Source organism: Uloborus diversus, chromosome 5 (assembly GCF_026930045.1).
Source record: "Uloborus diversus isolate 005 chromosome 5, Udiv.v.3.1, whole genome shotgun sequence".
In the NCBI taxonomy this organism is placed as follows: domain Eukaryota; kingdom Metazoa; phylum Arthropoda; class Arachnida; order Araneae; family Uloboridae; genus Uloborus; species Uloborus diversus.
In genome coordinates, this window is record NC_072735.1 from 50,891,716 (window position 1) to 50,903,959 (window position 12,244).

The 12,244-nt window shown below is 32.4% G+C and overlaps 1 protein-coding gene across 1 annotated transcript in view; it reads right to left on the reverse strand.

The window, feature by feature from the left end:
- Nucleotides 1-12,244, reverse strand: part of LOC129222917 (cell adhesion molecule Dscam2-like) — a 564,289-nt gene that overhangs the window by 169,075 nt on the left and 382,970 nt on the right. The window contains 1 exon segment of the mRNA XM_054857478.1: nucleotides 8,693-8,872. Within this exon segment, the coding sequence (XP_054713453.1) occupies nucleotides 8,693-8,872 (180 nt within the window).

A 12,244-nucleotide genomic window follows, 5' to 3' on the forward strand; every position in this document is an offset into this window, starting at 1 on the left:
CTTTATTATATGGTAGTTTTTTTTAATCTTCTTCAATTTTATACGCATGTGCCCCTACAGGTAACCTCATTTGCATAAGCTTGGGGAACGTATGAACAAGGTTAGAAAAAACAGAACAATCATCTTTCAAAGAACAACGTGAAACAATTACGTATATACCAATTACATCGCTTGATTTTTAAGTTATACTGTGTTAGTTCAAATTGTACAGTGAATCATCTATATCAAAAAAAAAAAAAAAAAAAGAAACATTTTTTCCCAAGAAATATTACCCTGATCTCTGTCAAGTTTTAAAGTTTCGTTGCATGTTCGGTGGATACACATGAAAAAAGTAATAGACTACATAGCCCAAATAATATGTAAGATAGTCCTTATTAAATAATGATTTTCGGCTCTTACACGGCACGATAATGTAATTAAAATAATTACAAACATAATTATTTAATTAAATAAAAATGTGTTGTCTCTTTTAAGCCTAATTTCCCTGTAAAAGTTAAAAGTCAAAGAAAGTAGGAAAAAACCCATTAAAGAAGGCTTAATACACCTTAAAAATATCACAAAACACAAAAAAGGTCAAAAATAAATATAATATTTTAATAAGTTTCGAAAGTTTTAAAACTGGACGGTGGGGTACCCAGGTGGGGGAAATATATGTGTCGGTCTGTCGGTTTGTATGTCTGTCAGTCCCCCATCCTCCTAAGGACTTTTGAGTTAATAATCCGATTTGAGCAACTTTTTTTCGTTCGAAAGATCTAGGCGAGGACACCTCATTCCCATAATTACGTTTTTGATTCGAACAATTCTTCGTTCAATTTCGAACGGTTCAAAAAATGCTTAACCCCTACGGGGAAAGTCAAGGCAAATATAAATCCTGCCTTTAGAGGCGAATTTGCTTCAAACCAACTTTGTAGCAAAAAGTTTTTGAAGAAGAGCATGTATTTAACACATCTTTTAGATTTGAACAATTTTCTGATCAACTTTGAACACTTCAAATTTCTTAAAATTAGTGCTTACGGGGAAACTAAAAATCATTATAGATCCAAAATTAAATACGGATTTATTTCATCCACATTTTGTTCGAATTTGTTCTTGCAGACTGACTCCTGACACCGACTCCTGTACTTAAAAATTAGCCGGACTCTGACTCCCCGACTGCCACTCTCTGACTCCATAGGTTTGGCAAAAATTTAGACGCGGAGGTAAACTGACTGATCCCGACTCTTGGAATTTTAAACTCGGAATCTTCAACTCCGACTCCTTTATCTCGAAAGAAGTCTGACTCTGACTCCGCAAAAAAATGGCAGAGTTGCGAACTTTGACGGAAAATGACCGAGTCCGACTTTGTGTCTCCCGGACTCTAACCCCTCTTACCCTAAAATGCGATTGGCTTCGACTCCACAGCCGTTATTTTTACTGTGAAATAATTATTGTTGATATAATTTGTATTTACTTTCACTTTAAAGTTTTAATTTATGCATTCAATTTTTGGTGAAGAAATTCGGAGTCCTTTTTGTTTCTACATAAAAGTATGCGTAGACGTTATAGTGAAAAATAATTTCTTTAATTGCTTTTTATTTATTTTTAAAAGTACATTTTTTTCATTTTTTTGAATATTTTTTGGCAACATGGGATAAACAAACGATTTTCTTTTCTTTTCCTTTTTTTTTTTTTTTGATATTGAAACGGATACTTGTTATTTATTTTTTTTTTCTTTTTAAAAGCGATTAAAGATTTATTTTAACGTAACAAAATACTTGGTTGGCTGCTTTGTTTAAAATGTGCTATTATTTTATTTGTTTTTTTTATTTATTTTTTACGCATCTACTTCTTTAGATGAGCGATTTTATTTTGTTTCAGCTTAAAATGTTGAAAAGATAGAAGAGAATTGCGATTCTGGCTAATTTTGAGAATATTGGTCAGATACTAGAAGGTCGATACTGGCATACGGGAAAGTAGCCTCGCTTAGATCTCGACGGAACTTTTTGAAATTTCCTATAGCTGTTCCATGACACTAAATTCTGGAGCAAAAATTCAGTAACAAATAATAATAAGAAGAATAAGAAGAAAGAAAGAAAGAGTAATTTAAAACAAATGATTAACACTAAATTTATTAAATAACTACAGAAAACTAACATTTATAACTATTTAATCATTTACCACAATGTGTAATATCGTACAATAATATTCATAATATGGAAATACAGAGACTGTTCACTTGCGGATAAAATTGAGAATATATTTTTATTTTTTAATTCAATGAAAATAAATGTCAAAAATTTACTGCAATGTTCAGACAATGGCTTTTGACAGTTTAGTTAAGCTTAATAGTAAGTTTGAATTGTATGTTAACGTAAAGAAGACAATGATAAATATCATGCAACAGTCGCTAAACCACAGTTGCCACCATGAAAATGACTCATTGCTCTAAAAGTTTTGCCAAGAGGTAGGACTAATACTTCCATCACGGGAGATTTTTTTAAGATTTTTTGCTTCAAGTTATCATAATTAAATTTGACAATGTTTCCATGTGTCCCATGCTCACTAGGCTCTTTTTCTAATGTACCTTTTTCCCCCCTTCCAATTTTAGCATTTAATATTCCCAGATCATGTACGCTCATCCAAGACACAGAAGTGAGATTTTTTTAAAAAAAGTGTGCTTTTAAATGAGATCGCTTTCTACCATCTGGATATATATATCATTAGTTTTTTGAGTTACATTTTCATTTATTATATTTTTATAAAGAAGGGGCTGGGATAAATGAACTGCTTTGAAAATTCTGTAATTTATAGCACCTAACTTGCAGCCAACTCTCAGCCGTTTTCAAGGAAAAAAAACATTCAAAAACACCCATGTCTGTTAAGTTGCGGTAGTAGTACTCAACCAAAATTAAGTTTTACGAGCTGCTTACTGCTTATAAAAACTTTTTGACACCAAGTTGTCAACATTGATTTTTTTTTTTTTTTTTTAATTTTTTGCGTCAAGTTCAGCCTAGGGAAAGAGCATTTTGAACCATATAAATCTTACTGAGAGCTGGTTGGTTAAATATAAAAGCTCTAAAAGTTCTTAAAATACAAATGATTAAGTAAAGGAAACTACTCTGCTAATACTTTTTGAGCAAAATTTCTATTAATAGTTCTAAAAAAAGTGTCAGCGTCGTTTGGTTTCTGTCACTGCACTTTAATTTTGCTATCTAGTTCAATTAAGTTTCCTTGCCTCCAGGAAAACAATCGCATAATTCCATTCCAACTGTACCTACCCCCCCCCCCCCCCGGGCCACCACCAAAGAAAAAAAAAAGAGTTTCCTGGCTACAGCCTCGGAAGAATCAATTTTAATTTACCTTGTTGTTCATATTTTAATTTTTTACATTAATAACATTTTTTGTTGTTGTTGTGAAAAACATGTATTATTTTATTTATATGTTTTTAATAATATGGAAATCATTGGCAACCCATACGGGTGGGAAAGACGGGCCACTGTCAAAAGTAAAGCGGCATTGCTCCATCACTGTTCTAGGTCCAAACGTATCAATCGGTCGGAAAATTATAACATTAATTCCATTGATTCACGCCTTCAAAGAGAAGGTTTAGCTAAAAAGTGTTTTATATTTTTCTCTTGTTCTTTCATAAAAGTTTAAACTGAAGTTATGAAATATTTTATAAAAAATTTATTGGAAGGAAGGAAGGGGTGATGATGATGTCTCAAATTTTGAGACCGTGTCCCGAATTTACTTCAGAAGGTAATTATTGTTGACGTTACAATCCAATAAAAAAAAATTATTGTTGACGTTACAATCAAATAAAATAGCCCATTTTTCCACAGGCAGACAAGTTTAGTGAACGCGTCCCATTTAACTCCGCATCTCCTCTCTCTAATCCCAACGGAAAGTTTCAAAGTAATACGGGAAACGAAGACTATTTATTAACTGATTTTATTGCTACTGCCATCTATCGTGCAAAGCCAAAAGCTAAAACATTATTTAAATTATAATTCTGCCAAAATGATAATTCACCGCCGCACCATTAAAGTATGATATTTAATTACAGATAGAATGTTTTAAAGTTAAATTATCTTAATCAAAAAAGACCCCACACCTTCCCTTTTTGACAAAAAAAATGGCGAGGAGGTAATTCTTACAAGCAAGAAAAGAAAATTTAATTAGAAAACTATTAATATAAATTTGTTTGAACGTGCTAATCTCAGGAACTACTGGTTCGAATTGAAAAAAAAAAAATGTGTTGAATAGTCCATTTATTGAGGAAGGCCATAGGCCTTTTTTTAATAAATCAGACTGAGCGAATATTTGTAAATGCAAATTGAATGTTTAACTAATTGTTCGTTTCATGAATTTTTAAAAGATGGCGGGGCAAATTAACTCATCGAGAATTCATATGAAAACTTCAAAACGTGCAAATCCGTCGAAATTCGAAAATTTTCACGAATCCAATATTTTCTTCTATAAATTAGATATAGAAGAAAGTAAAAGAGAAAGAAAAAGTAAGAAATATATATAAGGTGAATTTATAAATTGCATAGTTAAAATGTTAAGAAATTCTTAACACAAAGTTTATTTCTTTAAAGGAAAGCTACCAAAATTTCTGATTCATAAAAACATAATGTCAGGGTCTCTGTTTACATCAGAGGAAAGATGGAAATCGGGATCAGCTATCAAAGGTCGTGATCAGGAGATCTCTTATAGAAATTTTCAAAATTGACGAAACAAAAATCAACTAAACAATTTTTGTTAATGTTTGAGGGGAAGAGGGAGGTGAGATGGCGTTCTCTGAAAATGAAGAAATTTATGTTTTTACGGTGAAGTTTGTAACTTTTTAAGGGAGGTTACGGGTTTCAGCTGCTTTCCGACGAAATTCTTTCAACATTTATGTGTTAAACAAAATTTTAGTCCATGTTTAACAACCACAGAGGAAAGAAGAGTTTAGGGGCTCTTCCGTCGAAATATTTAAAAGCGAACCTTTAACCTAACTTCAGTGACGTTAGATAAACAATAGCGTTTCACGGGCTCTTTCTGACATTTTTATTTATTTATTTATTTTTACATTGATTTCTGAAAAACAGAGTTGTAGGATCTCTATGACGTTAAAGAAATTTCTTAATGGCGTGACGTCACCAATAATTTAATCATATGAATCTTCTCCACATTCTTTTTATTTTTTTTTTCAAAATTGATTTGTTACAAACGCTACTTGAGTCTTTATTTGGTAATGATAAGATAATGGAAAAGGACCTCTTCCGGAAGTCCCCCCAGGAAAATTTGGTAGGTTAAGTTTTATTTTATTTATTTATTTATTTTTTAGCTATCTTTGATGGTGTTAGGAGAAAATTCAGAATACTGGATTGCCCGTTCGCACTTAAAAAAAAAAAAGATAAAAAATTTTAAAAGCGTAATTTCAGGCTGCATTATTAGGCGTTATCAAAGAGGATGATTATTTCTAGTCCATGGAAATGTGTAGAAAATAAAGCTCTGAACGTGTATTATGTTTGAAGGTGTTAGGAAGTTTCGTTAGTTTTTTTTTTGCATTAATAGGGGGCTCTGCCCCCTGCTCACTAACGTTGACAAACCCCCGAAGTTTGCTTCGCAATCTTGTTTGATTCGCAAAGATTTAAATCGTCAATTAGAAAGAAACAGATTCAAAACGCATTATGAGCTCCCTTTGGATCAAAACGCCCCCCTTCCACGAGTTTCAAAATAACTTGCACCAACTTTCAGAGCAGTAATGGCTAAAGGGCTTGTGAGCGTTGCAAAACTGCAGTTTTGTACGTTTGAAAAGTCGCTTTCATATTCGTGGTCTCTAGTAATATATTTTGCTCTTTAGCTCGGGCTTGAATTGGGTTCAGCCTAAGATTTTCCGTTAAAATCGAAACCCTTAAAGTTTGTGAATAAGAAAGAAGAAACATGCGAATCGAAGAGATGTAACTATGGCAACGCCAAATAAAACATCAATAATTTTAATAAAGATGAGATTATTCGATCTTGATTTTTAACGGCTTGTAATTTTTTTTCCTTTGGAGACATAAGTTTAGTTTTTCGACCGTAGGTCGAGTTAGATCTGGAGTAAAAAAACCGCTCTTTCCAGTCTTGTCAAAAAGAAAACTGGGACAATTCCTTCGCTTTTTTCTGATAGATTTAATGAAGAAAGTAGTGCCTAAATTTCGGCTAAGCCTAAAAACAAATCGAGCTAAAACGCGAATAACTCTCGCCGTATTTAAGTTAGAGCATTGAAACAAATTGCGTAGAAAGAGGAAAATTCTACCCTTTCCAACGATATATAATATTAGTATATGCAAGTAATTTTTCACCTCTTTAATAGCAATAATATGCGATATACGCGAAATTTAAGGTTTAAGAAATAAATTGCAAAAAAAAAAAACTAATTCTAATTTTAAAAAATAACACCCCAGGTGCAAATTCCCGGGGCTCGAAGTAATTTTTTTCAAACTTTCAAGGCTGTAGGTGCTATGGGGACGCAGGTCCGCCACAGACTTCCTTCCAGAATTTCATTCAAATCTTACTTTTATTTACTACTAGCTGCGTTGCCCGGCTTTGTTCGGTCTACCTTGAAAAAAACCATTGCGTCAAGTGAAGTATTTTCAACAACCAGGATTAAATGAAAGAAAGAAAAACATCATGCAAAATTTTCTCGCCAAACAATGACGACATATAGTAAAATACTTAGAAATTAAAATAAAATGAGAAAGATGGATTTAAAAGGCGTAACCATGGAAACACAAAATAAAACAAGTTTAAGAATTGAAAATGAGAAAGATGGAAATAAACAATGGATTCAAAAAGCGTTACCGTGGAAACGCAAAATAAAATGGTTAAAAACTTGAATAGAGAACAGATTTTTGAATTTCATTTAATTCGCTTGTAACTTTCTTTCTAATGGAGATAGAGGGTTAAATTTTCGACCCTAGGTCGAGATAGATCTGGAGTAAAAAAAGCAGCTCTTTCCAATGCTGTCAAAAAGAAAACTGTGGGACAACTCCTTCACTTTTTATTGATGGATTTAATGAAAAAATTAGTGCTTAAATTTCAGCTAAGCCTAAAAAAATTTGAGCTAAAAACGTAAAAAACTTCCATCGCAATTAAGTTAGAGCATTGGAACAAATTGCGTAGAACGCGGACAATTCTTCCCTTTCCAACGATGTGTAATATTGCTATTTGCGAGTAATTTTTCACCCCCATATTCGGGAATTTATGTGAAAAGTGAGCCTAAATTGGAATAGAAAAAGAACTTTTCATCGAATTGTTTTTGAACTGGTCTGCAAACCTTCTCAGGACTTAAAGGAACAAACTGTGAAAATTTCAGCAAAATTGGTCGGGTAGTTCTCGAGTTTTGCGAGTTCAAACACACAGACGCTTTTTGGAGACTTCATTTTATACTATGTAGAGATAAAGAGATTCAAGCTTTAAAAACGCATTCCCTAAAAAAATATTCCACACAAACCATCCCTGGACATAGGGACAGGGGAGGTTGTTGTGCATGATTTTTTTTTTTTTTTTTTAATTAACGCTCCATATACGAAATTGCGGGCTATACACGAACAAGTAACGGGAAAAAGGTATAGGCGGCTCTCTACATAAAATTTTTCGAAATGAATGCCTTAAGTGGGACGTAGGAACCCTAGGTCCAGCTCCGAAATGTTTCGAAACTAGATGGCCTGAGAACTCAATTATTAAACCTCTTTGATCCCATCAAGGGGGTCATAACATCTATTGGTTCCGGTCATGGGCGCAGCACTTGAATGTTCTACTCCTAGCAAAGAACCGCAGAGCTTTTAGTGTTAGTTTAAATGTAAATGAAAAACGGAAAGTAGTAAAACGTTACGTTTTCAGATACAACACGAAAAAGAGGCTCGATATATGAGACAGTGAAAAGCAAAGGGATGTAAGTGGACATTTTCAAGTCTTTAGTAAAACGCGTTTAAAGTTCCGGTCCTAGATAAACTTTCACTGAAAGGTCTTTCTAAAATATGCTGTATAGCAGTGCCTACCAAGGCTTCCACACTGTTAAAAAAATTCCTGAAATGTTACGGTAACAGTTACTGGAATCCATGTTGCCAGTAACTTTTTCCTTAAAATCCTATTTTGCTGTAAAATTTTAATGTAGAATAAAGGAAAGTTAAAAAACGCAAAACGTGAGCAGCAGGTTCGAACTTGGGACCTTTGTATTGGCAGTCTGCCATTGTGAACACCATACTGGTTGAGATACAGAGAGTGAGGGGAAGTACAATTTTATCTGCTTCGGACTCAAAGTCACGTGGTGTATCAATTGGCACTGCAATCGTTTGTTTATTTTTTTTTCGGTACCATTTACTGTATTTTTTTTCTGTACTGTAAACTCTTCATTTTACCAGTAGTATTTACCATACAAGATTCCTGAATTTTCAACAGTGTAGTTCTGTCTTTTGCACCACAACGGAGAAGAGGTCCACCTACCATATGTACTGGTTATCTACTAATTTTCAATGCTGACACTTACATAACTTTACTTCTCAATGCCTCATATGTGAAGAATAGTTAACGTCCTTTACAATTTTGAAAAATTACATGAGTAAATTTTTAATTATTCAAAGTTGTAGGGTTCAACGCATTTTTAAAAAAACTAATAAATGCTTTACAATCCCCACTTTTCTGCTCGTAGCAAAATAAGCTTATGAAACGTACGTACCTTGATGTTGTGATGGCGTGCTGTAGTCAGGATTTCTGTTTTTCTTTAAGCACATGATGAGAATGACTAATGTGATGACCAGAAGAACAACAATGGCACAGATGATAGGCACGAGAACAGATAGATTTCTGTACAATGATGGACCTTCTTCTCTCTCCGCTACGACTGGCGTCACAGTACCTATTGGATCAAAAATTGTCTTATATTGCACTTTTCAACTTAATGTTATCATTTATACTTTACTCTCATTGAACATTTGAGCTATGATTAGATGTGACAACGGTCGAAAAAAACGGAAATTTTGGGTAAAAACCGTTTTTTCTGAAGGATTTTATTACTCTTTAAAAATGAAAAATGTTAATACTTATTAATAATGTATTTAAAAACATTTGTGATATTTCTTTGCTTCGTATCCCGTATGAAAGCACTAGTATTCTGAGCTGTAGGATAATTTTAATCCACGTACACCAAAGTATGATTTGCTATTTTTCTCACTAAAACTGTTATGTATACACCAATGGTCGGAAGAAGCAAGGGGTGCGACGCTACTGTAGTAATTACATTTTTTAGTAGTTTGTGGTGTCTAAAAAAAGAAACAGGTTTAAACAATTCTGATTTGAGCAAATCTTACGCAAAAAAATGGCAACAGTGAATTAAGCTTTGTTGTTTTGCTAATTTTACGCTCCGTGTTTTTTAATGATATTAGCAGTAAATTTTTGTTAATTATATTTTTTTTCTGATGCAATCTGATGAAGCTTTCAATGGGAAACATGCAGGTATCTTTTTCTATGAATTTTGCTCAATTTTAAAGAAAGTACGTAATTTTGGAAAAAACACATTGAAGTTTGTATGATATTATATGATCGATAAATTTAAACTTACAATGACTTAGCTTCATGTCAAATGTGCTAATATCATTTGAAATTGACTTTTGCATTAAGCTTCTGGACTCACAAATTTACTTTGTGAAACTTTAATGTGTCTTAACTGTTTTTTCACATAACGAACTTTCATATTTTTACTTCTGTATGAACATTTCAAATTGAAATACTTCGTTCCAAAGATTGGCGGATTTTTCTTTTCATTGTTGGCGATATTTCTGCTTTTGCCTTAGCTTATGCAATTGCAGTATTTAATGAAAACAAATTTAAAGTACAACAATGGAAAGTGATTTTGAATTTCAGAAATCGCTATTAATTTCAACTGCAGCACTAGTACCTACTGTTAATGAGACGAAAATTCAAGCAATTGATTTAACATCTTCAGAAAATGATTCCTCGTGTGATAATGTGAATGAAACATCTTCTCAAAGAAATATAGCAGATTTGTTTGGCATTCAGCCAGCAGATAAAGTAGTTTTGAGACCAACTATTAAACACACTTCTAATGAATTAATTGATTGCATTAAATATATTATTAATGCCAAAACTAATGCAAACAAGAGATACTTCTTTAAGGAAGAATGCAGATCTTTTATTATAAATATATTAACAATTCTGCAGTCAAGAATTATTGACTCGGATAATATTTCCTGTCAAGATCTTATTTCATCTATAGCACAAAATAATAATTTGTCACCTTCTTCACTTATTACTAAACTGACAGGAAATGAAGATTTTTCCTTGAAAGGAGTTGCTATATCTGACTTTGACACTTTAAAAATTAAAAAACAGTATAAAGACGTAGGAACTCAAGAAGATCGAACTACCACAAACCTATTGTACACTACTATGAAAACTACCTCAACTTACAAAGATGCAGAAAACCAGGTAGGAATTGAAGAAGATAATATTTTCAACCTTCAGAATACTAATCATGTTATTTTCCCTACGCATTCCTCTGATGGATTAGACTTTCAAAATGAAATTTACGAAGTAGTCGACACTTCTCCAACACAGAGTGAGCTTGATACACCTCTAAAAGCTCATCTTCAAAATGACAACACTAAATTTTCTCCTGTTCATTCACTTAATAGTTTTTCTAAAACGTTTACAGAATTGAAACCTACCGATAATCAAACGGCTTCTCCTTTATATAAACATTCGTATTCTGATGTAATGAAGAAAAATCCAAAATTATATACCGTCTTAGTCTACCCTCTTCGTGAAAATACTTCTTCTTTCGATTTAAAATTACTTTTGAAAAAAGAATACAATCCAGCAAGCGACAACATACGTATTCACAAGTTACGTGTTATTAGGAATGGAGGTCTGGCTATAGATCTTTACAATAAAATAGACAAAGAAAAACTACAAAAAGCTCTCTTAACAATACCTAACATACAGCTTAATACGAGAATTAAAACTACAACTACAATAAACCCAAAGATTTTAATTCAAGGATTACCTAAAGAAACAACAACTGAACACATAAACCACATTATTTTTGAAAATACAGGAAAAAATTTAAACTTCAAAATTAATTTCAATTACAAAACAAGAAACGGTCGACAGAATTTCGTAATAGAGTGCGAACCTTTCACATTTAACATACTCATGAAATGCAAATTTTTACAAAATGAATGGGAAACTTACAAATTGAGAGAATATATTAATGTAAAAAGGTGTTATTTTTGCCAAGCATTTGGACACATGTCTAGCAAATGCCAAAGTAAATTGCAAAAATGCACTTTCTGTTCTGGAAATCACCCTCAACATGAATGCAAAAGCAATTTCACGAAATGCGCAAATTGCGTTAAATCTCTACCAAGCTCTTCGCCTTTATATTTGATTGATCACCCTGCTTCTGACTCATCTTGTCCATATTATCTTTCTGTTCTTCAAAAGTTGAAATCGAATATCAATTATGACGAATAATACTGTGTTTTCTATTAACTTTCCTTCCTCTCTTCATCATTTGTCTTATCCGAATTTGTTTACTTCATCTACAATTTTTCCTTCTTCTAATATTCAGTTCTCAAAGTATTCTTTTAACTCTTTGAATTGTATTCAAATAAATTTAGGCAAAAGAAGCATCGCTACTAGTTCTTTAAAACTTTTATCTACTCAAATGTTACCGAAGTTTTTCCTTATTCAAGAACCATATTTAAAAAACGATCAAATACCAGAACAACCTAGTAATTGGAAATTTTTTTATTCTTTAAGTAAAAAAGCTGCTGTTATAAGTACTGACTCAAATATAATAGTTTCTCAAATAGACCAAAAAGAAAACCATATAGCAATATCAGCTGATTTCAAGGAAGATTCAATTTTTATTATTTCAGTTTATATAACACCAACAGAAGATGTTAGAATCCCTCTACGTAATCTCGAAAGTCTTTTGAGAAATATTTCAAATAAAAATATTATAATTATGGGTGATTTCAATAGTAGAAGTAAATCTTGGGGATATGCTGGTGAAGATCCAAGAGGAAGAAGTGTAATAAATTTTTACCAAGCAAATGACTTGCAATTAATAAATAGTTCATATGACTCACCAACTTTTGAACATGAAAATGGAAATGGCTGGCCTGACTTAACATTTATTAAAGGAAATTTAATTCAAAATGATAATTACCAGTGGAATGTTATAGATGATGTAGATTCCCTAAGT